Source organism: Bos indicus, chromosome 29 (genome assembly GCF_029378745.1).
Source record: "Bos indicus isolate NIAB-ARS_2022 breed Sahiwal x Tharparkar chromosome 29, NIAB-ARS_B.indTharparkar_mat_pri_1.0, whole genome shotgun sequence".
Taxonomy (NCBI): Eukaryota; Metazoa; Chordata; class Mammalia; order Artiodactyla; family Bovidae; genus Bos; species Bos indicus.
The window spans coordinates 42,792,705-42,819,501 of NC_091788.1; the positions used below are offsets into that span (position 1 = coordinate 42,792,705).

The window sequence follows — 26,797 nt, forward strand, 5'->3', positions numbered from 1 at the left end:
AGGACTCTGAGTCTGCACCTGGCTTCACAAACAGGATGCCAGAAGGGATTAGTAATGTCTGCCATGGGCACAGAATGGGTGGCTGGGATGCAGAGAGGAGAGAGAGTCCAGGAAACAACGAATTATGGAGACTGTGACCCTAGAAAGGGGGCCCTAGGGCTTTACAGGTTAAGCTGTTGTTGTTCAGTCGCTAAGTTGTGTCCAACTCTTTGTGACCCCATGGACTGCAGCACACCAGGCTTCCCTGTCTTTCACCATTTCCCAGAGTTTGCTTAAACTCATGTCCACTGAGCTCATGATGCTGTCCAACCATCTCATCCTCTGTTGTCCCCTTCTCCTGTTCTCAGTCTTTCCCAGCATCAGAGTCTTTTCCAATGAGTCAGTTCTTTGCATCAGGTGGCCACAGTATCTTTATAGAAATAATCAAAGTGAAGTCCATTGCACCTGAAAATATCTGAGTTATTTTCAAATATATTTTGATATTGATCTCTAACATAACTCCACAGTGATAAGAAACAGTCTGTATGATTTCAATACCTTTAGGCATTCAAATTTTTGCACCTCGTCGTACGACCCTGAATATGTTCTAGTGTTTCCTAGTTTAGAGTCTATGGGAACTTGAATAGAATGTGTATCCTACTGTTGTGTGAAAATTGTATAAATCTTAATTATGTTAAATTGGTTCATAGTGATTTTCAGGTTTACTATATCCTTCTCTTGTCGTTCAGTTGCCCAGTTGCTACTGACTCTTTGCGACCCCATGGACCGCAGCACGCCAGGCCTCCCTATCCCTCGCCATCTTCCAGAGTTTGCCCAAGTTCATATTCATTGCATCGGTGATGCCATCCAGCCATCTCATCCTCTGACGCCCTCTTCTCCCTCTGCGCTCAATTTTTCCCAGCATCAGGAACTTTTCCAATGAGCTGTTTATATCACATGACCAAAATCCTGGAGCTTCAGCTTCAGCATCAGTTCTTCCAGTGAATATTCAGGACTGATCTCCCTTGAGATTGACTGGTTTGATCTCCTTGCTCTCCAAGGGACTTTCGGGAGTCTTCTCCAGCACCTCAGTTTGAAGGCATCAGTTCTTTGGAATTCTGCCTTCTTTACAGGTTCAACTCTCACAACCGTGTATGACCACTGGGAAGACTATATATCTTGACTATATCCTTCTACTACTATGTATATTCATTCTGTTAATTTTTGAGAGTTTGATATTGAATCTCCAACTAAAAATCTTAATTTATCTACTTAAAACATAATTGTAATATACAGTGGAACTATATGTAACCTTGTTCTGTATTTTCCAAGTCTCTTGTAAATGTGTTATCATTTTTTCATAATTTAAAAAATTAACCATTTGGAAAAGATTTATTAAAGTAAGTAAAATAATAAAATTATGGATAAAAATTAAAATGAGGTCAACAGGGTGGGCCCTAATTCAAGATGACTGGTGTCCTTGTTAAGAATGGGGAATTTGGAACAGATAGCCACATATAGGAACAGCATGTGATCACGAAGATGGCCATCTACAAGCGAGAGAGGCCTGGACATCTCCTTCTCACACCACAGTCCTCAGAAGGAACCAGCTAACCCAGGGACCTCCTTGGTGGTCCAGTGTTTAAGGCTCCACACTCTCAATGCGTGGGGCTCGGGTACAATCCTCGGTCAGGGAACTGGATCCCACATGCAGCAACTGAGTCCACATGCCTTAACAAAGACCCAGCACAGCCAAATAATTAAATAAATCTCTTTTTTTACTTTAAAAAGAAGGAATGAACCCTGCCAACACCTTGATTTTGGACTTCTGGCCTCCAGAACGGTGAGACAATAAACTTCTGTTATTTCAACCACCCAGTCTGGAGTGCCTTATTACAGCAGCCCTGGGGAACTGCTACATGGGGCAATGGCCTCTGGGCTCCAAGGTGTCGACACAGACCTGAAGCAGCTGTGGGCCTCCAAGTCAGGACGTCTCACCCCCTTTCCACCTGTACACCCCTCTCTGGCCTTGGCCTCTTTGACTATCAAAGTGGAATAGACTTGATGACTGCCTGGCCCTCTCCCAGCCTTAAATCTAGCTACCAGTTGTTGCCTCCTGTTGACTTCTAATGGAGAAGGCAATGGCACCCCACTCCAGTACTCTTGCCTGAAAAATCCCATGGATGGAGGAGCCTGGTGGGCTACAGTCCATGGGGTCGCTAAGAGTCGGACACGACTGAACGACTTTACTTTCACTTTTCACGTTCATGCTTTGGAGAAGGAAATGGCAACCCACTCCAGTGTTCTTGCCTGGAGAATCCCAGGGACGGGGGAGCCTGGTGGGCCACCGTCTATGGGGTCGCACAGAGTTGGACACGACTGAATTGACTTAGCAGTAGCAGTTGACTTCTAATGCCAAGGGTGGAGCCTGGGGACCTCAAAGTTAGGAGTGACAAGCATGACATTTAACAGCCTTGTATTGGTTAGGCCACAATAGTGCTTCGTAACAAGTGACCCAAAGCTTCTGGAGTCAGAACCTCAGGAGTGACTGACTGCACTGGGTGGTTTTGGCTCTGGGTCTCCCACGGGGTTGCTACCGAGAGGTTGGCTGGACATCAGTCTTCTGTATGGAACAGTCCTCTTCAGGGTGGCCCACTCACTTGCCCAGCAGCTGAGAGTTGGCTGTTGGTGAGAAGCGTCAGTTCCTCACCTCCATGCTCCATGAGCATCCTGACAGCATGGCGATTGGCTTCCCCAGACGGAGCCATGCAAGAGGCCAAGGCAGAAGCTTGGTCTTGAGTTTCATAACCTGGTCTTAGGAATGACACAGTGTCACTGCAGAAGTTCAGCGTTGGAGAGGCCTATGTAAGGATATGAATACGAGAAAGTAATGATCACCAGGGGCTTCCCTGGTGGCTCTCAAATTAAGAATCTGCCTGGAATGAAGGAGACCTGGATTCGATCCTTGGGTTGGGAAGATCCCCTGGAGAAGAGAATGGCTACCCACTCCAGCATTCTTGCCTGGAAAATCCCATGGACACAGGAGCCTAGTGGGTGAAAGTCGTGGATGGGGCTGCAAAGAGTTGGACACAACAGAGCTATTAACACTACTGCTACTAATGATCACCAGGGCCATCAGAGTGCCTGGCAGGATAAGAGATCTGGTACTAGAAAGGATTCTGGGGGCAAAGGGTTGTGAAGGAAGAGTCTTACAGATTGAATCTGGGAAAGATGGAGCCTTGAGAGTACATCTGTGTCCCACATACCACAAACTGGATGGCTTGAAACACTAGCAATTGATTTTGGCCAGGGACTCCCCTGGTGGTGCAGTGGTTAGGAGTCTGCCTGCCAATGCAGGAGACACAAATTCGATCCCTGGTCCAGGAGGATTCCACGTGCTGCAGAGTAATTAAGCCCGTGGGCCACAACTACTGAAGCCCATGCTCAGCAACAAGAGAAGCCCCTGTACCTCAGCTGGAGAGTGGGCCCTGCTCATCGCAACTAGGGAAAGCCAGGGCGCAGCAGCAAAGATGCAACACAGCCATAAGTAAATAAATAAGAAATAAATTTAAAACTTGAAAAAGGTTTTTGGCCAAAAGTCCAAAATCAGGGTGTTGGCTCGGTTGGTTCCTCCTAGAAGCTCTGAGAGGGAATCCATTCCATACCTCTCTTCCAGCTTCTGATGACTCCTGGAAACCCCTGGTGTCTTTGGCTTGTAGCTGCTTCCTACCACTCTCTGCTTCTGTCTTCATATGGGCATCTTCCCTCTGTACGTGTGCCTCAAATCTTCCTCTCTTTTCTGTTGTAAGGACACCAGTCCTTGGATTTAGAGCCAACCCTAAATGCGGGATGATCTCATCCTGAGATCCTTAACTACATTACATCTGAAAACATCCTATTTCCAAATGGGTCACGTTCACAGGCACTAGGAGCGGACTTGGATACATCTTTGGGGATGTTATTCAACGCACTTTGATTCCCAGGTGGCGAGGTGGTAAAGAACCGGCCTGACAATGCAAGAGACGCAGGAGGTGGGGATTCCATCCCTGGGCCGGGGAAGATCCCTTGGAGTAGGAAATGGCAACTTACTCCAGTATTCTTGCCTGGAGAATCCCAGGGACAGAGGAGCATGGCAGGCTACAGTCCATGGGGTCGCAAAGAGTCAGACACGACTGAGCGGCTGAGCGGCTGAGCACACACACATTCAACCCACTAAGGAGGCCTCCCCATGGAGGGGCTGATTGATGCCGTGAGTTAGTAGCTCCATCTGCTTTGGCTCATGTGTCACCTCTAGGGAGCCTGCTATCTCTCCTTTGCGCCCCACGGCGCCTGTGCCTGCCACCGGCACTGCACCATTATTCCTTCAATGAACATTTACTGAGCACCTGCTCTCTATCAGGCACTGAGCTGGGTCCCAGAGGTTCACAAGTTCAGGTTGCCAAATTTAGCATGCGAAAACCTGGAACACACTGAAATCTGAATTTCAGATGCAGAGTGAGTTTAAGTTTGCTCCCGTATTGCATCTGGCAACGCTGACAGCAGCAGAGGAGAGAAGCCCAGCCTGCAAACTGCAGGAAGTCTACCGTCTTATAGAGGAGATGGCAGGGTGCAATGGGGGAGAACAAGGATCAGGAGACCCAGGGAGTGCGCCGGGCCGGCGGGAGTGCGGGCAGTGAGTGAAGCCTTCCTACCTCCAAGCTGGGACCCGGGGTGATTTCCTCACCCCAGAAGAGGGTTTCCAAAGGTGGGGAAGGGGACCCTGGCCGAACATGGAGACGGCCATCTCCGAGGGCTTTCACTGGCCCACCAGCTGTTCGTTTTTGCTTTTAAAGGGTGATGTGTGGTGTCACAGATGCCAAAGAAGAGTGTTTCAAGGAGAGGGGGTGAAGGATACGCCAGATGTTGCCTGGACGTCCAGAAAGATAAGGACTGAGACATGTCGCTTGGAGATAGAAGGGCTGCTGGAAAACATCCCCTGGGAGAGGCTTCCGTGGGGTGGCGGGAACAGAAATCAGGCTGTAACAGGAGGAGAGTGAGCAGTGTAAGGAGAGGAGACAGGCAAGGCCACTTTCTGCGAAGGTTTTTGGGTGGAGGGAGGCAGAGAGCAGGAGAGCAGGGTTGAGGAGGGCTGGGGGAGGAACGGGTGACTGAAGGGAAGGACCCTGAGGGGAGGAGGCTCAGCTCTCAGGCGGCAGGGAAGGGAGGGTGGAGCACCTTCAGATTCTTTTCTGGTATATATATATATATTTTTTGTTGTTGTTGTTCGTTTTGGGAAATGAGGGATTCTCCTTGACACAGTAAATAGATGGGGGGAAAAAATGGAAACAGTGATAGACTTGGGCTCCAAAATCACTGTGGATGGAGAATGTAGCCATGAAATTAAAAGACACTTGCTCCTTGGAAGAAAAGCTATGACAAACCTTGACAGCGTAGACATCACTTTGCCAACAAAGGTCCATATAGTCAAACCTATGGTTTTCCCAGGAGTCATGTAGGGATGGGAAATTTGGACCGTAAAGAAGCTGAGTGCCGAAGAATTGATGCTTTTGAACTGTGGTGTTGGAGAAGACTCTTGAGAGTCCCTTGTACAGCAGGGAGATCCAACCAGTCCATCCTAAAGGAAATCCACCCTGAATATTCATTGGAAGGACTGATGCTGAAGCTAAAGCTCCAGTACTTTGGCCACTGATTCGAAGAGCTGACTCATTGGGAAAGACCTTGATGCTGGGAAAGATTGAGGGCAAGGGGAGAAGGAGGTGAAAGAGGATGAGATGGTTGGATGAAATCACCATCTCAATGGACATGAGTTTGAGTAAACTCTGGGAGTTAGTGAAAGACAGGGAAGCCTGGCGTGCTGCAGTCCTCGGAGTTGCAAAGAGCTGGATTTGACTTAGCAACTGAACACTGAACAACAACTCTTCGACCAGCTGATCACCAGGTGCAAAGGTCTGCCCATCCAACTCCCACTGGGCTGTGGGGGTTGTGACGGCCGCCCCCAGGCAGGGCTGTCTTCCAAGGCTGTTCCCCAGCATAGAAGACTACAGTCTAAGGCAGCCCCCAAGCCTCCACTAAGCACCTGAGTGAATGAATAGCTGGGGACAGTTGAGGGCTGTGAAGTGAGGAGGGCAAGTGGCTGTCTTGGGAGGAAGGGGAGTCCAGGAAGGAGATGGAAGGGATGCAGGGCCTGGGAGACAGTGTGTCCATCCTGAAGGTCAGAGGAGGGTGGAGGAGGTGGCCCAGGCTCCCTGGTGAGAGCTGGAGGGCGTGACTAACGAGGCAGCTTAGACAACAGCCTAGTCCCTAGGGGCAGAGGTTTGGCAGTGAAGGGCAGGAGGGTGGGAGAGATGGACTTTTATGGTGAGTCCTCTCTTGCCCCAGGCCATGCCAGATGCCTTGCAACATCTCATCTTGTTTAATCTCATTAATTCTCACCAGTAGCCCTGGAAAATGATGTTGATGATGAAGATGACTGCTGTTGGTGGTCTCACTTTATAAATAAGGAAACAAGTCGACTACCAATTGGCACTTACCAAGAGCATTGCCAATGACCCAAGGACAAAGGTATTTGCCATCCACCTCCACAGAGATTCCCTGTGGCTCAAATGGTAAGGAATCTGCTTGTGATGCAGGAGACCAGGGTTCGATCCCTGGGTTGGGAAGTTCCTCTGGAGAAGGGAATAGCAATCCACTCCAGTATTCTCACTCCAGTACTCTTGCCTGGAAAATCCCATGGACGGAGGAGCCTAGTAGGCTGCAGTCCGTGGGGTTGCTAGAGTTGGACACGACTGAGTGACTTCACTTTCACTTTTCACTTTCATGCATTGGAGAAGGAAATGGCAACCCACTCTAGTGTTCTTGCCTGGAGAATCCCAGGGACGGTGGAGCCTGGTGGGCTGCTGTCTCTGGGGTCGCACAGAGTCGGACACGACTGAAGCGGCTTAGCAGCAGCAGCAGCAGCCAGTATTCTTGCCTGGAGAATTCCATGGACAGAGAAGCCTGGCAGACTACAGTCCGTTTGGTTGCAAAGAGTCAGACAGGACTGATCGACGAACACACACCTCTAAAGAGACTGAACCCTGTGCTGCTCTAGCTGTTGACCTTCAACAACCCCCGAGGGAGTTCAGGGTGGAGGGAGGCACTCTGTGCTCCAGGGAATCTGGTGGGACAGGTCTTTAGATAGTTGGATGTTTTTAGGAACAGATTTTATGATCTCAATCCTTGCAGTCTGCTCATATTTAGAGAAGCACTGAATCCTTTCATGGTGACCTCAGATCCTCATGAATAACAAAAAACCTTTTGGAAAAATGAGTGCTTCAAGGTATTGACTCCCCCTTCACCAAAACCTTGTATATTGACCTTCCCCCACTGCCACTTTGGAGCAGTCTCTCAGAGCTATCTAAGATACTGCCTCCAGGGCTGCAGTCCTCGTTTTTGACCCAAATAAAACTTAACTCACAACTCTCAAGTTGTACAACTGTACTTCCCTGATAGCTCAGATGGTAAAGCATCTGCCTACAATGCGGGAGACCCAGGTTTGATCCCTGGGTTGGGAAGATCCTCTGGAGAAGGCAATGACACCCCACTCCAGTACTTTTGCCTGGAAAATCCCATGGACGGAGGAGCGTGGTAGGCTACAGTCCATGGGATCGCAAAGAATCAGACATGACTGAGCGACTTCACTTTCTTTCTTTTCTTTCTTTCTAAAGTCACAAAGGATGGAAGTAGCAGAGAGGATGTTTAAACCCAGGGCAGTCTGATTCCAAAGCAGGCTCTGTCCACCACCCAGGGAGACCAAGGAAGTTCTGAGCAGGAGAGAGCTTATAATTGGGGGCAGCCCCCAGGGAGAAGGACACTGCTGTGGGGCGGGAATAGGGCACCAGGCCTTCTCAGGCCTCCTGAGGGCCTAGGTGATATCACCTCCCCAAGGGACTACTGGGCCCACCTCCCAGGCCTGGTCTGGTGTCCAGCAATCTCCGGCAGCCTAGGGGCGGTTGGACCCAAGAATGAGGAGTGGCCAAAGAGACAGGGCACGGGGTAGCATGGTGGCGGGGATCCCTGAAAGAGCTGACCATGAAGTCTGACCATGAAGTTCAATGTGGGTGAGGAGACAAAGAAGCCAAAATAGGCTGGGGGGTTGCACTCTGCCCTTCCTCCCTCTGTGGATCCCCTTGCCCCACCCCTGCATGCGTCCTTGGCTGGCAAATACTCTTTCCTCCCCCAGAAACCTCCTTACCTCCTCCTCCTTCAAGGGCAAGTTCAGAAACCCCCTCTATCTACCTTGACCACCCTTCCTTCCACCCTTAGTCTCTGGTCCCTAGAGTGCTAAAAACCAGATTTTCTGACCCAGGAATGGGATGCAGCCCTAAGATTTATTCATTCTAGTTTACTGACATTCCCTCTATGGTCTCACCCAGTTTCATCCAGCTTTAAATACCATTCATACCTGACGTGCTGAAATTGATATCTGCAGGCTGGACCTCTCCCCTGAGTTCCAGCCTCTGATTACTCCACATCTCCTTGTGAATGTCTAAAAAGACATCTCAAACCTGATGTGGCCAAAACTGAAGTTCTGGTCTTCCCCTTCCCCACCCACCTTCCTCCTTTCAAGTTGTCTGCATCTCAGTGGAAGGCACTCCATTTTCCCAACAGCACAAGCTAAACACCTTGAAGATGTCTTGGGTCTTCTCTTTCCCCCACACCCCATATCCAGTCCATCGGGAAGTCCTTGGATCTTCCTTTAACATGCGTCCATGTCCTGAACCCTTCTCCTACCTCCACTGCCACTCAGCTGGGGCAGCACCATCACTCTCGTATGGATTACAGCAGTGGCCTCTGCACTGCCCTGCCGTTGACCTTGCCCCTACACTCTTCTCAACCCAGCAGCCAGGTGGTCCTATGAGCACATACCAGGCCTTCTACTCCTTTCAGACTCTCTAATAGCTCACTCGAATTCCAGCCAAAGTGTTTTAAAATCTACAAGCCTGGGCGTCCCTAGTAGCTCAGCAGTCAAGAATCTATCTGCCTGCCAATGCAGGTGACACAGGTTTGATCCCTGATCTGGGAAGCTCCCACATGCTTCAGAGAACTAAACCCATGCGGCACAGCTACCAAGCCTATGCGCTAGAGCCGGGGAACCGCAACTACTGAAGCCTGTGTGCCTGGAGTCCATGCTCTGCAACAAGAGAAGCCACTGCAATGAGAAGCCGGTGCACTGCAACTGGAGAGTAGCCCCCGCTTGCCACAACTAGAGGAAAGCCTGAAAATCAAAAAGACAGCATAGCCCAAAATAAAGAAATAAATAAAATTATCTTTAAAAAAAACCCCTACAAGGCCTAAAGAATCCTCCTCTAACTTGTCTGATTTTTCACTTCCACCCTTCTCCCGCTGGCCCACTTTGCTCCAGCCCGTTGTGCTCCTTGTAGTTAGTTCCTCAGACATTCCAATCGTGCTCCTGCTGGGGAGTTTTGGACTACCTGCACCCCCAGCCTGGAACGCCCTTCCCCTAGACGGCCTCCGGACTTTCTGCCTCCCCTCCTTCAGATCCTGACTCAAATGTCACTTCTTGTTTGCCTTCTCCGAACGTTTTAGTTAAAACTATAAACCTGGAGACTTCCCTGCTGGTCCACTGGCTAAGACTCCGTGCTCCCAATGCAGGGGGCTCAGGTTCCACCCCTGGTCATCGAACTTGATCCCACATGCCTCCACTAAGAGTTCGAATGGTGCAACTAAAGATCTTGCAAGTCAGAACTAAAGATCCCGTGGACCACAACTAAGACCTGATGCAGCCAAATAAATAAATATTAAACAAAATAAAAACAAATTTTGACTTTTCACATCTGTCTTCCTGTTTCATTTTCCTGCATATAACGTATATCATCCAACATGATATGTATTTTACTGGTTCATTCATTTAGTTTATTATCTACCTCTTCCTTCTAGAATACAATTTCTATGAGGGCAGTCCCTTTTCTGTTTGTTGTTTTCTTTGCTGCCTGCAACAGTGCTTAGCACATGATGGGCACTCAACAAACGCTGCTTGAGTGGCTGTTTGGGGGCCACCCCTGTGCTGTGCTGAGGGAAGGACAAGGAGTAAAACCTGAGAAAGCCTATGAGGCTTGTCTTGGGTGGCGGTTTTCTGATTTCCATGAGTACGACCCTATCTGGGGAGCTCTTAGAAGTGAATATTCTGCCTCCACCCCTGGAGATTCTGGGGTAGGGCCCAGGGCGTGCACAGTGCGCAGGCTCCCCAGGTGATGGTGACGCAGGTCTAGTGGGGGTCACACTGGTCTGCTGGGGTAGACTGAAATGAATGATGTCCAGGATGCCGGCTGTCTGTTTCACATCACCTTCCACTCCCCAGTATACATGCCCGCCTCCCCTCTGAAGTGTAAGTTCTGGACTGGGACGGCACGTTGTTTCTTTCTGTGTCCCCTGGGCTCCGCGTAGCGTTAGTATGGTCCTGTGCTGTGCCTAGTTGCTCAGTCATGTCCGACACTTTGTGACCCCATGGACCATAGCCGGCCAGGGTTCTCTGTCCATGGGGATTCTCTAGGCAGCAATACTGGAGAGAGTAGCCATGCCCCCCTCAGGTATGGTCCTGCTGCTGCTGCTGCTGCTGCTGCTGCTGCGTCGCTTCAGTTGTGTCCAACTCTGTGCGATCCCATAGACAGCAGCCCACCAGGCTCCCCCGTCCCTGGGAGTCTCCAGGCAAGGACACTGGAGTGAGTTGCCATTTCCTTCTCCAAGGCATGAAAGTGAAAAGTGAAAGTGAAGTTGCTCAGTCGTGTCCGACTCCTCGCGAACCCATGGACTGCAGCCCACCTGGCTCCTCCGTCCATGGGGTTGTCCAGGCAAGAGCACTGGAGTGGGGTGCCATCGCCTTCTCCGGTATGGTCCTAGTCAGTGTTTATTGAGACAGCGAATGAATGGAGGATGAATGAATGGTTAGAAGATAGTTACACAGATGAATTAAAAAGAAAAAAAAAGTTAGATGGATGAATGACTCTGGTTAGAAAAGGGATTTCAAAAGTTCACGATCTAGAAGGTGGGAAATGTTCCAAACACCTCTCCTATGCCCGAGGGTTGGAGGAGGAGCAGGTGTTTCAGAGGTCTTGACGCGTTTGGTCAGCTGGGAAGGTGGCTGCTCCGCGGATGACCGGGTCAGGCGGAGGAGACGCACAGGCAAGCGCAGGGGCGGCCTTGCCACCTACCCGGCTGCCCAGCAGCACGCTTCCCCGCGGGCTGTGAAGCCGTTGCCATGGCTACAGACACAGCCTGGAGAGAAGGGGGCGGGCCCTGGCTTACGTCATTCCTAGCGCGACACTTGCTCCGCGTCTCCCGCCTCTTTCTGGTGTGCGAGCCCCTCGGCCCGCCTCCCAGGCTCTCCACCTGCGTGCCTTACCCCCGCCCGTCCTTTCGCGGGGCTCTGCGCCGGCGCGGTTCCCGCCGGGGCGCGCTGGGGAGCCCGCGAGGCGCATGCGCAGTACGGGGCCGGCCGCCGCTCCAGTGTCGCCGCTACTGCCGCCTCCCAGCCGGCAAGTGTGGGAAGGAGGAGCTGAGCGCCACCGCCGCCGTTGTCGCCATGGGGGTGAGTGAGGCAGGGAGAGGAGACGCCAGGGCTGGGAGGGCTCCCCGCTCCCCCTGCCACCCCCCCTGCGCCCCCATTGTTCCTTGAACCCCCTCTCACGTGACCCTGACCCCCTCCGGCCTCACGTGACCCCCCCTCCCAGCCCCCACATGACTCGACTACCTCAGTCGAAGTGTCCCCACGCCCGGCCCAGCCCTGGGAATCTCCTAGGGAGCCCCCTCTTCGGGCCCCACCCCATACGGTGCCCCCGGCCTCTCGCGTCGCGCCCGCCCCTGCCTTCCTCTAAGATCTGTTATCTTCTTGGCGCCCACCCGCCCCCATCCCCGAGCAGTCCCTAGGTATCCCCCCCGCCCCCAGGGGTCACCCATCACCCGGGTGTCACTAGCTTCGTGGCTTCCCATATCCCAGGCCTGCAGTGGCTCGGAGGGAACCGAGGCCCAGAGGAAACGAGGCACCCAGCCAAGGTCACAGACAGTGACTGGGGGCCAGACCCTGGCTCAGGGCTCTCGAATCCCCGGCCGCTGCGCTTCCCGCTACTGGGCGAAGCTGATTTCCCCAGTCTCTTTCGAACGTCTCCACCAGGTTCCTCTTGCTCCAAAAACATTCTTTTCCTTATTGACAGAGGCTTGCCTTTAGGGGCCTCCCAGATGCACCTAAGTGGGTCTTATTAGTTGGGTTGCTAGTGGTATTCACACCGCTGGTGGTTTTGCGTGGGGAAGCTGTGCAGAAGGTGAGCCGGAGGCGGTGGTATTCACACCGCAGGTGGTTTTGCATGGGGAAGCTGTGCAGAAGGTGAGCCGGGGGCGGTGGAAGGGCCCTGGTGATGGCCCCAGCCCCGGATGGATAGTGACCACCTGTTCGGTAGAAGGCAGTCTAGAGGTGCAGTTTATGCCTTTTCCGGGCATATGCTGATAGAAGGTTGGGCAGAAGTTACTCGCGTGTTTCTGTGAGTTCACCTTCCTGCAATCCTAGTTAGAGCAGCACCGGTCACTCTCCTGAACAAGTAACTGGCCCTCCCTGGCACCACGTATCTTAGTTTTTACACGAAGTTTCCACCACCTTTAGGGAGTCTTCACTTTGGAGCCAGAGAAACTCCAGTTCCAGCCTGATCTTCCCTGACTGGTAGCATGATGTTGTGCCAGTGACCTGGCCTTTGTGGATTTGAATTTCCTCATGGGTGTGATGAGGATGATACCTCCCCTTTGAGACAGATGTGAGGATTAAATGAGATAGTAGATGTAAATAGTCACATGGGTGCCTCTTAAATAGGGGTTGTTATTTTCCCCTTCTCAGCCTTCAGTTTTCGAAAATAGATGTGTGCTATTTTTAACCCATTGGATTTGTCCCTACTGTTATTAACCTAGATTTTTATCCTCTCCACTCAAATAGTTATTGACTGAATAAATCAACTTGTTAGACAGAAATGGCTGTCTTACTGTGTCAGAGCACTTTATGTAATCCATGTCAAAACCTATTCATCGTGTTTCAGCAAGGACTTTTGCATACTGTGTGCTTCATGTGTAGAAAATCCAGTCTAGAGGCCTTAGGCATATTTAACCTAGATTTTAGTGGAAGGTCCCAGGCCCCATCTTCTGTTGAAACTGAATAAAATCTTGAGTCCCTGGTATTACTTCGTGGATCTGCCCAGCATCAGCCATTCCAGACTGAGCAGAAAGCAACAAGCATAACATGCCATTCTGGTTCAACACTTCCTCATTGGTTGAGTTGAAACAGCAGGCCTCAGAGATCCTGAGATCCTTGCTGCTTCCTCTAGGGCCCCAATCTTATTACTCATACGTTACAGATGTGTTTCTCAGAACAGCCCCTACCTGGTTGGTCTCTTCCGGCCTAAAGCTCACTACAGAAGAGAGATTTGAATTTTCCTCCCTGAAGCAGAGCCAGAACCCTCTCATTATCCTCATTCTTTATGGGTGGGAGGCTGTGGACTCCCCACCTCATGTGGGAAGGGTCATGGTTCCTACTCATCACCCTCCAGCAGAGCGCCTTGCTCCATATGATGGTCTGGCCACCGGCTGAGGGAGAGGGTGGCCTCAGGTGGAGCACCGTTGTTTTCAGAGTTCTCTCACCCTTGCTGCCACACACGTGTTGTCTCAGGAATTAGAATTTAGAGCTCTGTCTCGGGCTTCCCTGGTAGTTCAGCTGGCAAAGAATCCACCTGCAATGCAGGAGACCCTGGTTTGACTCCTGGGTTAGGAAGATCCCCTGGAGACAGGAACGGCTATGCACTCCAGTCTTCTGGCCTGGAGAATTCCATGGACTGTATAGTCTGTGGTGTCACAAAGAGTCAGACACAACTGAGCAACTTTCACTCACTCTCTTTGCTAGAAACAAGTTTTTTTCTGGTTTCCGTGTGGAAGCCTTGATACTGAAAACCTAAAGGGTACCAAGGCTTTTTTCTGAAAGATGCCTCCTGCCCCCATGTTGGTGTTTTTTAATTTTACTCTGTGACCCCTCACAGTCATAGAACTACTATTACGACCAGCAGTCAAAGAGATGCCACTTTGAGGGACTTGCTGGTGGTCCAGTGGCTAGGCCTGTGTTCTCACTGCCAAGAGTGCAGGTTCAATCCCTGGTCAGGGAATTAAGATCCCACAAGCTGCAAGGTGTGGCCAAAAAAAAGGAGACAGAGAGATACTACTTTGATAGAAATAGCAAGCGGAGGAGTTTGACAGCTGCATGTGAAAACAGCACTTCCATCACAGTTTGTTACAGCAAGCATCATTTGTGTTTAATTGATGGACGGAGCATGGACTTTGGGGTTCAGACCTGGATTTGAATCTTGGAGGATTTATTCAGCAGGTGTTTATGGCTACTAGGTACTTGTGAACAGAAATCCTTAAAGAATTTTTGTATCTGGTATATTGTATCATCTTTTCCCATCGCAACAGCCCTGTGAGGTAGAAGCATCGTTAGCCCCGTTTTATGGATAAACTCTGGGAGTTTAGCCCCGTTTTATGGATAAACTCTGGGAGTTGGTGATGGACAGGGAGGCCTGGCGTGCTGCAGTCCATGGGGCTGCAAAGAGTCGGACACACCTGAGCAACCAAACTGAACTGATTGATAAGGAAAGTGAGGTTCGGAGGAACCGAGTGACTTGTTGGAAAGAGAGTAAATAACTTGCCCAAAGTCACACAGCTATTAAGTAAGTGGGAGAGCTGAGAATCAAATCTGGGTCTCTTGACTCAAAATCCCACACTCTTTATTATGTAAAGCTCCCTTGGGAAAGACACTTAGCCACAAGGAGCTTTACTGTTCACTGTGCTTATTTCCCATTTTAATTAGGAGACTTTTCCTGTGTCCCCGCAGGATAGTCTTACCTCCACAAGGCAGGACAAAGCTAATTGGAACAGTAGGAGACCACTTTTCCTTGCATGTGCTCAGTTCGGGGGAGGGCCTCTGCCTGTCTGGCCCAGCCGGCCGTAGCCTGTCTCATACCTGGTGTGCAGGCAGCGAAGCGCTTAAGGGGCACTTTCTTTATCCATAGCCTTGGGCCACAGCGGCCTGAAGCTCCAAGAGCTGCCTGGCTCACCTGTTCCCCTGCGTGAATGAGCCCATAAATCTGGAGGCCCAGACCTGGCCCTCCTGCTGCTTGTGCTTAGGAATTGCTTACTTCTAGTGCTTAAGAATGAGACGCTATGGAGGGAACCTAGATTTCATTGCCTTCTGGGTCCTGGACGTCACGCATGCAGCTCCTCCGATCCTTCAGCTCTGTATCACGCTGGGAGAGAGCTAGCGTGCAGGGTGAAGGCAGGGAGCTGGCCTCAACAGTGAAGGTGTGTGGACTTCTGGCCTAGCCTTGCAGCTGTCCTGTTAGGCCGGCCATTGAGTCCCCATTTTCCTGGAGGTGGAGTTCCTTTCTCAGTCCCCTGGCCTGTTTGACGCCAAAGCGCATGTCCTTTCTGCCCCATCGCACAGCCCTGGGATCTTCCGTGGCAGGTTTCCCTGTTCTTTATCCCTACCTCAGTGTGGAAGTGGGGTCTGAGGTGGTACTGCGTGGGCGTGTCATGTCAGCTGCCACCACGCCAGAAGGGTAATGAGGAACAAGTCACTCAGCGGCTGCCTTGGGGGCTCCCAAGGTCTCATCTTGACCTTATCCAAACAGAGCCGAGAAGGTCTTGGCCGCAGGGGTAGGCTCTCCCAGTGGGAGACAGCGTGGCTGGGGGGACAGATGCTAAATCTGCAGCCCAGGCCCTGGGATTTAGTCTCCCCTTTGCCATTTGCTCCCTGGGGAACTCTGAACAAGTCACGACATCCCTTTGAGCCTCAGTTTCTTCTTGTGAAAGTGTTCTGCAAGATGAGTGTATCTCTCAGTGTTGTCTTGAAACTCAGATTCCCAGAGGGGGAAAAAAATGGATGCCCTAAAACCTCTCTGTGGTAGAGAAGGGCTAGTTCTGTCCCCAGATTCCAGCGTCAGGAAGACCGTCTGCTCTCTTGTTTGTTCCTTCCTCCAGGGAGGTAAAAAAGGGGCTCCAGCCTGGCTTCCTGCAGTGCCCAGCCCGCAGCTGGCACACAGCCGGTGCTGGGCGGGCTGTACGTAGAAGAGCCACCCCTGTGAGCTCCTCGCATCTGAACTCTCGCCTCCTGCTTGCTTGTGCAGGAGTTAGGCACTGTCATTCCTGGAGGAACCGAGGGTAGAGTTTATCCAGCAGCTGGGTTTTTCAGCTCACCCTTTCCTGGGCTGTGTCCCAGCTATGCTGGAATTGGAAGTAGCAAAACGTCTCACTGGTGAGGTCAGGAAGTGAGGGGTGGGGTCAGACGAGGCCATGTGGCTGGTGAAAAGCTGAGCCGTCTTCGCAGTGCCGTGGGGTGATTCAGGAGGTGCCTGTGCTGCTCTGCCCCTCCTTGGGAGTGAGAATGGGGAGTGTCGTTTATTGAACACAGGCCACAGTAACCCTCACGGGCTTAATACTTTAAAGGAGGTATTCAGGGCCGTGCTCATCAGTTGAGGGAAGGAGGCTCCAAGAATGGCTGTGGCTTGTCCTAAGACCTGCAGGGAGTACAGGGCAGAAAGAGGCTTTGGACGAGGTCTGTTGAGCTTTGGGCTCTTTTCCCCGTGTTTCCAGTTTGTTTGTTTGATCGTTCTTTGGAGGTGGTGGGTCATTGTGCACAGACTCTTTCTAGTTGCGGGGAGCAGGACCTCCTCTCGTGGCGGTGGCTTCTCTTGTGGGCTCCGCAGCACATGGGATCCTGCCGCAGCAGGGCTGGAACTCGCCTTCCCTGTACTGGCAGGCAGACTCCCAACCACTGGACCCCAAGGGAAGCCTACCAGTTTTTACACAGGGTAAGAGGGGAAGGTCCATGTACACTTGAGAAAACCTCATGTGACTGCACACGGGACGTGCTCCATTTGGAGGTATGGGGGGTTTGCGGTTTGCTTCTCTGTGTAAGGACAGCCTCCCTTTGCTCCTCCCCTGAAGCTTGGCTCTGCTGACCACGTGTCAGTGTGGCCTCTGTCCCCAGGTGAACTCCTTGGGGCCCTTCATTCTGCCCTTGTCACTGGGTGTTAAGTGTGCCTGCCACTCACTGGCCTTGCCCGCACAGCCATTTCTGGGAGCAGCTCTGTCTCCTTAAGCTGGAGTGCCCCAGGCCTCGCTTAGAAAGAGACCCACCTCCCCAGGAGGCTGTCCCCAGAGCGGATCTTTGTTTCTTGAAGCCTGAAGACACTGAAAAGGCTTTGAATAAGTTTATACTTAAGAGCAGCTATCAGCAGCTGCCTCAGATGCCATTGCCTTCCTGAAACCTGCCCTGAATGTGTCTAAAATTACTTGTTCCTGCCTTAGGAGGGAATGAACTAGTGAATATTTATTAGGCAGCTGCTGAGGTGCAGGGCTCTGCTTCAGGTATTGCCCTGTGCTCTCACTGAGTCCTCACAGTGACCCAGTGGTCCCGTGGTCAGTCCTCTTCCCGGTGGGGAAGTGGAGAAGTCTAGCAATGCTCCCACGGTCTCATGACTGGGAAACGCTCAGGTCTCCAGCCAGACCTGAGTTCCTGCTGCTGAGACCAGGCATGCCAATCAGGGACCGGCCCTTAGGGACCCCAGAGGGAAAGTCAAGTCCCATCTTTCATTAGTCACGGCCTTCCAGCCCACTCTGCTTTTCCCTTTTGCAGAGGAAGTCGAGCAAAGCAAAGGAGAAGAAACAGAAGCGGCTGGAGGAGCGAGCAGCCATGGATGCTGTCTGTGCCAAAGTGGACGCTGCCAACAGGGTAACTCTCCCCTCTTTCCCAGTCCCTTCCTCCTGGAACTTCAGCCTGGTTTTAAATTTGACTTCTTTTGGCGCCACCCTGTGGCAGAACGGAGTTACTACACATCCGCATCTCTGCTGCCTCCTTGCTGCGGTGGGGTCGGGGTGGGGCTTTGGACCAGCCTGGTTGGGAGCCTGGGAGAGTTGTGAGGAGGACTCGGGATGGACCCAGGCGGATGGACCCAGGCGTGCAGGGAAGTGTGGAGTCAAGAGAAAGTGGCTGCTTCTCTTTGCGGGTCTGTTTCCTTACCACTGGAAAAGCATCTGGAAAAGTTTTTATTGGGGTTTTGCATCTTGGGGAGGAAGCCTCCCTAGTAAAATATGGTATGGTTTTCTCATTCTTGCCTTCAGACATTACTGCCTGCCTGGGAGGTGCCACAGGTTGTGCTATGCACTGGGGGTTGCAGCAGCCTGGTTTCAAGGGGCCGCAGTCAGGGGAGGAGTAGCCATGATTCTGAGCACCTGGGGGGCCTGACTGGGGGCGGCTCAGCTTTCCCATGAACCAGGAGAGACTGGGTCACCCTTCCTGCTGCAGTTCACGTTCCAGGTTTTGTTCTTCTTTTAGTCCACTCAGTAAACAGTCATACTTTCAAGGATGTGGCCCAGGGACATGATTGTCCATCTTGGATTTTGACCAGGGAAGGTTAATTGAGGACCTCGTAGAAGGACATGAGTGGATCAGGGGACCTCTCTTCTCTTGGGCCAGGTGGGCACCGAGCGGGTTTTAGGCCCGGAGGCCAGTGTTTTCGTATTAGGCAGGCACATTTCTTCTTCCCTGTCAAATGAAGCTACAGCTTTGTTGGCCCTTCTTCCTGCACCCTACACGTGACTTCAGATGGCGCGTCTGTGTGAGGGCTGCTCCTGGGCCGGGAGCTGTGCCTCCACGTGGGTCCACGCAGGGTGGAGCTGGTGACGGCCAGGCCCACGCTTGTGCTGCGTACTCCTCTCTTCTTTCCCTCCACAGCTTGGAGACCCACTGGAGGCTTTCCCAGTGTTCAAGAAATACGATCGGAATGGGTGAGTGTTCAGCGTTCCTACCTGTCCTCTCCTTGCTCTTTAGGAATTCACCTTTCCAGAGTAGGTGTCCTCAGACTTCTTTTTCTTTGTTAGTGAAAAAGCAGAAGTGATGGCTAGTATCCTGCTGATACAGACCCCTCCGTTAGGGTAACAAAGGAGTCTGCGGATGAGCACAGGTGGCCTGATCTCAGACTGACGTCTGTGTGGGACTTGCTGTGCTCTCTGACCGAGAACCACAGAGCGGAAACAAACCTGAGAAATCATCTGGGCTGACCCCCTCGTTTTAGGCAGAGAACCAAGCCTCCGAGAGGCTAAATGAGAGTCTGAGCTTGTGGAGCTTCTCCCTGGCAGCTGAGGGGCTTTTCAGTCTCAGTCGAGCGCTCTTTCCCTGAGTATATAGTATAATGGTTAAAAGCCTCTTAGGGCTTTGTGACCCTGAACAAATGCCTTGCCTTCGCTGTGTCTAAATTTTCGAAATGGGTGCTTTGCCCACAGAGTCATCAGAAGGATTGCATGCAGTGTTAGTGCCTGGAACACACTAAGGCTGGACCCGTGTGAGCTGTTATTACTCCTGTTCTTTTCCCTAATCCAGCTCACTGCCGATTCTGGATTAAAGCTCCCCTCCCCTTTCTCTTGCTTTGGTTTATAAAATAGGTACCAGAGATGCTGTTGGCTCAGGGAAAAATAGGGGCTGTGATTTTACAGAATCATCACCATGGGTTTGAATCATAATGATGCTTCTTATTAACCATATTTGGTTAAGTTGACATACTCTTTGAGCCTTATTTTTTATCGGTTAAATGGAGTGATGATGCCAAACTTGCAGGGTGGTTTTAAGGATCACAGAGACTATATCCAGCATTGTAAGTAGGAGCTGGTGTCAGTATTCATTCTAGAGAATGAGATAAGACAAATGTAAACGCATGAATTACGAAGGAGAGACTCTAGCAGGTAATGCTGCGTTTGCCTTGCGTGGCTGTGTCTGAGTTTCATAGTATCACGTTAACGTGTTCTTCCTGTCTGTGATCAGATGCGTTACAGCTCCTCTCGAAGCTGCATCATCATTCAGATTCCAGGAAGTCCTTTGACATAGTTTAGCTATGACAAACCTAGACAGTGCATTAAAAAGCAGAGATATCACTTTGCCAAAGTGATACAGTCAAAGGTCTGTATAGTCAAAGCTATGGTTTTTTCCAGTAGTCATGTACAAATGTGAGAGTTGGACCATAAAGAAAGCTGAGCACAGAAGAATTGATGCTCTCAAATTGTGGTGCTGGAGAAGACTCAAGAATCTCTTGGACTGCAAAGAGATCAAACCACTCAGTCCTAAAGGAGATCCACCCTGAATATTCATTGGAAGGACTGAGCTGAAGGTGAAACTCCAGTACTCTGGCCACCTGATACTAAGAGCCCACTCATTGGAAAAGACTCTGATGCTGGGAAATATTGAAGGCAGGAAGAAAGGGGGGCGATGAAGATGAGACGGTTAGATAGCGTCACCGGCTCAATGGATATAAATTTGAGCAAACTCTGGGAGATAGTGAAGGACAGAGCAACCTGGAGTGCTGCAGTCTGTGAGATTGCAAAGAATCAGATACAACTTAGTGACTGAAAACAACAACAGAGATTCCTTACTGTGATCTCAGTGTTCCCGCTCCACATTCTCATGACTTCCAGAAACATGGACCAGGTCTGAAGCGGGCACTGCCAGTTGACTCTGGGCTCATTTGGTGCCTGGAATTGTGTGTGATTTGTGTGGCTAAGACTGCACTTTCATGTACTTAAATAAGTCAGATTAGTGGAGAATCTATACTCTCCAACCGGCCTTCAGAAAATTGATAGCTAAGACAGATGCAGTGCTGTGTTGGGTCATTTCTGACCACTACATGGCCAGTAGTACAAAGAAAGCAGACTCTTCAGAGCCAGGAGTCCTGTATTCACATGGCCGAGCACACATATAGCTCGTACAGTGTGCCAGTCAGCAGGGGTGACGGTGGCTTCCAGGGGAGATGTCCTCCGAGGAGTCAAGTCAGTCCTTTCAGAATGTGCCGCTTCCTCAAGAATGTGATTTCAGTTTGCCAAAGAATTTAACTGTAATTTACTTAAGTCATTTAAAAGTAAATAGCAGATCGAGGGAATTCCCTGGCAGTCTGGTGGTTGGGACTCGGAGCTTTGACTACTGTGGCCTGTGTTCAGGCCCTGGTCGAGGAACTAGGGTCCTGCAAGCTGCATGGCATGGCCAAAAAAAAAATAGATTGATACCTTAATGCCTCATTCATTAGTTTAGGGAAGCAGAACTTGGGGAGAACCTGAACCCTGATGCATTCTGTTTGATCAGCTGAGAGCATCCCTGTGTCCTCAGAGGAGGCAACAGGCAGGACTCCTCAGGGATGGGGGCTGCGGTCTTCCTGAAGGGCCTGAGGTCATCCAGCCACTTTCGCAGGCGAGATTGGAAGATAAGAATGAAGGGCTCCCATGGATGCCCAGTGAGGACTTGATTCAGAAATGAAAGCAACAGGAAAAATGCCTCAGGGCAGGAACTAAAGGAACAGAGAAGACTTGGGTGTTTATAACAATGTACAGAAGAATGGGCAGAGAGAGCAAAGAGGTAGCCGAGAGGGGCAGGAGTTGACAGAGTGCTGAGTCTGATAAGGACGGTGTGGGGGATGGGGGGGAGGGCAGCAGGAAGCAGGGCTTGTGGTCAGGATGGTGGTAGGCTGGTGATGACAGTTGTTAATCTCAGCCTGAACGGCTTGGTTCCTTCACAGGCACCTTCTGAAGTCACGTCCAGGCTCAGCTTTTGCCTGTAGATGAACTGAGACCAGGCGCGCCTCATCGTCAGGCTGCCCAGGCAGCGGGTGGCGCTGGGCCTGGCGCTCGCTCCACACGCCTCCTTTCCTCTTGTAGGTTGAACGTCTCCATCGAGTGTAAGCGAGTGTCCGGCCTGGAGCCAGCCACTGTGGACTGGGCCTTCGACCTGACCAAGACCAACATGCGGACCATGTGAGCACGCCTGGGCGGGAGGGGCTGGCTGTGCTCTGCAGAGCCCCTGTCCTGACTGCTGCTGTCTCCCAGGTACGAGCAGAGCGAGTGGGGCTGGAAGGACCGAGAGAAGCGCGAGGAGATGACGGACGACCGAGCCTGGTACCTCATCGCGTGGGAAAACCGATCAGTGCCCGTCGCCTTCTCTCACTTCCGGTTTGACGTGGAGTGTGGTGATGAAGTCCTGTACTGGTAGGGGCCGCGGCGCGGGGGGTGGGCGCCGGGGAGGAGGCAGAGGCCACGCGGGTGTCTGGGCCTGGGCCGGGCCTCAGGGCCCCTCCAGGCTCACCCTGCTTTCCTCCCCAAGCTACGAGGTGCAGCTGGAGAGCAAGGTGCGGCGGAAAGGCCTGGGGAAGTTCCTCATACAGATTCTGCAGCTCATGGCCAACAGGTAGGGAGGGGGCGGTGTGTGTGTGTGTGTGCAAGCGTGCGTGTGTGTGTGAGCGTGTGTGTGTGAGCTCCTCATACAGATTCTGCAGCTCATGGCCAACAGGAAGGCCTTGTGTGTGTGTGTGTGTGTGTGTGTGTGTGTGTCGCTCTTGGGAGGAGCTGCCTCTGCTGTATGTCTGGGAAGGGAGGTGGGGACAAGGCTCACAGGAATGTTCTGGAAGAAGGGTATCTAGAACCTCCCTGCCCTGCCGTGACTCCACATTTGGTGCAGTGGGCCCAGGGCAACAAGCACCCCCAAGTGCCTGTTCTGTGCGTCTCCACTGGGACGCGGAGGAGAAGCCAGTCAGGTGGGGAGCAGCCTTGTCTCAGGGTGGCAGTGAGACTGCCGAGCGGGGCTCAGGAGCACTCCCAGGAGCAAACGGGAGACAGCAGGCGGAGACAGGAGAGAATACGTGCGATTTAGCACCTGTTTCTCCTTCTGGAAGGTTCTCTCTGCTTCCTTCTCAGCACACAGATGAAGAAAGTTATGTTAACGGTATTTAAGCACAATCATGGCGCCTACCAGTTCTTCAGAGAAGCGCTGCAGTAAGGAGCTGGGCCTGGTGGGGGACCCCCTGGGCAGCGGAAGCTGCCGGCCCGTGTCTTTTTCCCTGTCCTGGCCCCCCTCGTCCTGACACGGAGCTCCTGGGCCTGAGGTCCAGGGGGCAGGGGCTGGGGGAGATGGTGTGGGCGCGCCTTCAGCTTGGTCCCTTGCCCTGCTCCTGAGCCCTGACTCCTGGAGTGGAAGGCAGTCCACTGCCCCCCACCGACCCTTTCCTCCTGCCTGCCTGCAGATTTGAAATCGATGACTCTTCCCCAAGCATGTCCGGTTGCTGTGGGGAGGACTGCTCCTATGAGATCCTGAGCCGGAGGACCAAGTTTGGGGACAGCCAGCACTCCCATTCAGGCGGGCACTGTGGCGGCTGCTGCCACTGAGTCTGAAGCCGGAACGCGCTCTCCAAGGCCTGTCCTCTCCCCGGTCTCACGCCACTCACCAGGCGGCCTCCTCAGCCCCGACCCTGGGGAGAGATGGTCTGCCTGCCCCCCCTGCTTTCCCCTGGAAGGGCAGGCTGCCGGGAGGAGCAGCGAGGAGCCGGGCACCCGGCGTGTCCTCTCACAGTGGCTGCCTTCTCACTCGGCCCTGGGCGTGGGGCTCTGCGACCTCCCTGCCGCCGGATTCCTGACAAGCCCCCTCCCCGCCACACACACAGCTGGACGAATGGAGTGTTTGTTCCCAGCTTCGTGAAAATCCTGGAGCCCTAGGTCAGGGTCTGGCTGGTTCCCAAAGAGGAATGGACTCGGCGTAGGATCTTGTGCTGAGAAAGGCTTCAGAGTGATTCCTCCCATTCAGTGGAGGGGACGCTCAACGGAGACCCCGGAAGGTCTTTTGTGTCACAACCCCGGGAAGCAAGGGCACTCTTCCTGGCTGTGCCTTTGTGGATCCGCAGTTAGAGTGGAGTTGTCCCAGGGACCAGCCGGCTCTGGGAGCCCATGGTTGTCAGCAAGGTGCCGAGGGGCCGGGAAGCAGCGTCAGTGGGGCCTGTGCGGGGACCACGGCTTCTCTGACTTCTGACCAAGCTGCATCCCGAGCTTGGCCCCATGATCTCAAGGTGGTGACCCGAAGTTTTTACTCATAGGAAAGAGCTGGAGCCCGGCCTGCTCGTCTCCGTCCTCTCTCGCTGCCTCCCTCTGCCTCTCGCCTGCCCCTGCTCCGTTCTGACTCTCAAGGGGGAAATAACATCAGGGAGCCCCTTGTCTTCCCCCTTAAGGCCCCTCGTTCCTGCCATATTTAATGCCGTTTCCTCTCATATCTTGGTGCTGTTAGCTCTCTGAGGGTGGGTCTCCTTCCCCACCGCCATCACCCCTGCCCCCTGGCCTTCGGAGAGCCCCCAGCCAGCAGCAGGCCTCCTGCCTGCACCCCCGAGCCTGGCCCCTGCTCCCTTAAGGAGGCCCACCCTGGCCGGCAGCACGGGAGGCAGCCCCACAGCTGCCCCTCTCCCTGGTGTCACCGGTGGTGGCAGGTGGGCGGGGAAGCCCCTTCCTCTCCTCTCGGGTAGACAGGGCATGGGGTCAGAGCTCAGGCTACCCCTCATCCCCAGACCTTACTCCCCTTCCAGGGAAGAGAATGACCAAATCCTTATCCAGGAAAAAGCACCTGCTGCCTCCCCTGGGACAACCTGGAGCTCTGCCTTCCAGAGCATCCCAAAGGTCCTGCCTGCAGAGTGTTGCTCCCAGGAGGTTGGTCAGTGCTTCTGACCTCAGTCCACTCACACCCCAGCCCCTGCCCTGACTCAGGCTGCCTGTGCAGGCCCGTCTCCCCGAAGCTGCTCTGGCTTCTCCCAGGCTCCCACGTGTGCGGGGCCGGGGCACACAGCCTCCCCGCTGAGTGCTCTGCGATGCTCTTGACTGGCCAGCTGTGGACATGGCACTCCCTTGGAGAGGACCCTGCACCTTCACACTGGAGCAAACCCACCTTTGCCCCACTCGGCTGGCTCCCAGCAGTTTTTACCCAAAGGGGAGGGTTTTCATTGCTGGGAGGACATTAGAGGGTTCCTTCCAGGAATCATGGAGCAACGGAAGCATATTTAGGAAGAGCTTTTTCTTTGATCCCTGCTGTCTGTCAAAGGACACAGAATGATAAATACTCATCATTTTAGATCATGGCTTTCTGATAACCTCCCACTCACGGGGCCCCAGAGGGACTCCAGTGTAAATCCCATATAAAGGGAGTGAAGCGTCCATCTTTCCCTTCACTGGACACCTGGCACTGAGCCCCATTTGTCAACGGACACTGGTGTGAGTCGTGCCTGTCCAGCCGCCTCTGCCGCCACCCACAGGCTGCTGGGGATGGGGGTCAGGCTGGGCAGGGAGGCACAGCCTGAGGCTTGTAGGTCACCCTGTTGCTGCCATTGAGCCTGTTCAGTTCTCAGCCATCAGTCTCCATTTCCCCAAGGTCTTGGTTTTAAGAAACAGCAGGTCTTGTACCAGGCTTTTTGGTTTGTTGTCTACTGCTGCCAAGTCGCTTCAGTCGTGTCTGACTCTGTGCGACCCCATAGATGGCAGCCCACCAGGCTCCCCTGTCCCTGGTGGTTTGTTTGGGGCATGTTAAAAAATATTAATTTGAGATTTGTTTTTTAGTTGTTTTTCTCTCTATTTCAGGTTATTTTCATTGATGTCAGATATGTACATGACGTGTGTGGTTCTTTTTAACCCTTCCTGGGTTTTGTTTTGTTTTGTCTTTTTTAGAGGAAACTTTGGAGATAAAATGCCTTCTTGATATATATATATTTTTTTCTTTAGCAACTTGTTATCACTGGAATCAAAGGGAAAAGTGATCTTTTTTTGCATTGGCTGTATTTGTGTGTCACAAATAAAAGACACTTTGTTCAGCTGCTGGGATGGCTTCCTGATGCTGAGGTGCCATGGCAGCAAGGGCTCAGAACATCCAGCATTGGATCTAAACCCTCGGGCACGTAGCTGTGATGGCCCCACACCTCCTCCTGTGACGGAAGCCTCGGGCGGGGAAAACCTCAGGGCGTTGGAGGTGAGGAGCCAGTTGTGGAAACTGAGACCACCGAATGCATGTTTGTGCCACTTCTCAGAAGCCCAGGGCAGAGGTCAAAGGTCTTCTGGAAGGTGCCTGCTCTGCACGCTGGAGAGAGTCCCAGGCCAAGTGTCGTGACATTTAAGGTCTGCAGGCAAACGTAAATTCCAGAACATTTGTGTGGGAGTTGAAGAGCGCGTCGGTGTTTCTTTGACTTAACTGGGGTACTCAGAATATTCTTCATTTCTTAAAAAGATTCCGGTCCCCCTTCACTCAGAAAAACAGGCCCAAAGGAAGAGTAACTCACATCAGGCCTGACAGGGCAGGAGAGTTACGAGCTGGGGGAGGCCCAGGCCTCTTGAGTGTGACAGACGAGCTGTGCAGCTTCTCCCGGGCGGACTCCCACCGAAGCCTGACCCAGGGAGCAGGGGCAGGAAGTGGGCTGGGAGCCAGGGCTCAGAGCGCTTCCCATGGACGCTGAGGGCCAGCCTCCTTGTGTTGCTGCCCGGCGGTCCCCTCTGCCGGAAGGTGGAGAGGGCGGTCAGGGTGGAGCCCCGAGCCCCCGGAGTCTTCACGCTCTGGTGGGACAGTGATCTGAGGAAAGGAGCAGAGTCAACAGCTGTCTCGCAGGTGCCCCATGTAATGGCCTCAGCCCTGGGGGTGGGCTGGGGACGGTGGGTGCAGCTCCCTTACCCTGGAGGCATGAAGGAAGGCATCCCAGACCTTCGGGAAGGAGAGCATTTTAAATGCTGGAACATCACTCAACAGCCTTCTCATGAGATGGAATTCTGCCTCCACCACCCCACCCCCAAGTTCTTTGTTCCTTGAAAGTGAAAGTCACTCAGTCATGTCTGACTCTTTGCGACCCCAAGGACTATACAGCCCATGGAATTCTCCAGGCCAGAATACTGGAGTGGGTAGCCTTTGCCTTCTCCA

At 52.5% G+C, this 26,797-nt stretch overlaps 1 protein-coding gene across 1 annotated transcript; it reads left to right on the forward strand.

Annotated features, from left to right (window-relative positions):
• The first annotated feature begins 11,413 nt into the window (after positions 1 to 11,413).
• NAA40 (N-alpha-acetyltransferase 40, NatD catalytic subunit) lies at positions 11,414 to 25,706 on the forward strand. The gene is made up of 8 exons (XM_019955190.2): positions 11,414 to 11,566; positions 17,696 to 17,791; positions 18,794 to 18,846; positions 21,754 to 21,849; positions 21,922 to 22,080; positions 22,196 to 22,279; positions 22,786 to 22,863; positions 23,112 to 25,706. Exons 1-8 carry the CDS (start codon positions 11,561 to 11,563, stop codon positions 23,251 to 23,253), a joined length of 714 nt encoding a protein of 237 aa, XP_019810749.1. The 5' UTR covers positions 11,414 to 11,560; the 3' UTR covers positions 23,254 to 25,706.
• The last annotated feature ends 1,091 nt before the right edge of the window (positions 25,707 to 26,797 follow it).

Coding starts and splice junctions, on each gene's coding strand:
- NAA40 (XM_019955190.2), top strand. Junction 22,081..22,195: donor GGTGATGAAGTCCTGTACTG/GTAGGGGCCGCG, acceptor TTCCTCCCCAAG/CTACGAGGTGCAGCTGGAGA. Junction 22,280..22,785: donor CTGCAGCTCATGGCCAACAG/GTAGGGAGGGGG, acceptor CTTCCTTCTCAG/CACACAGATGAAGAAAGTTA.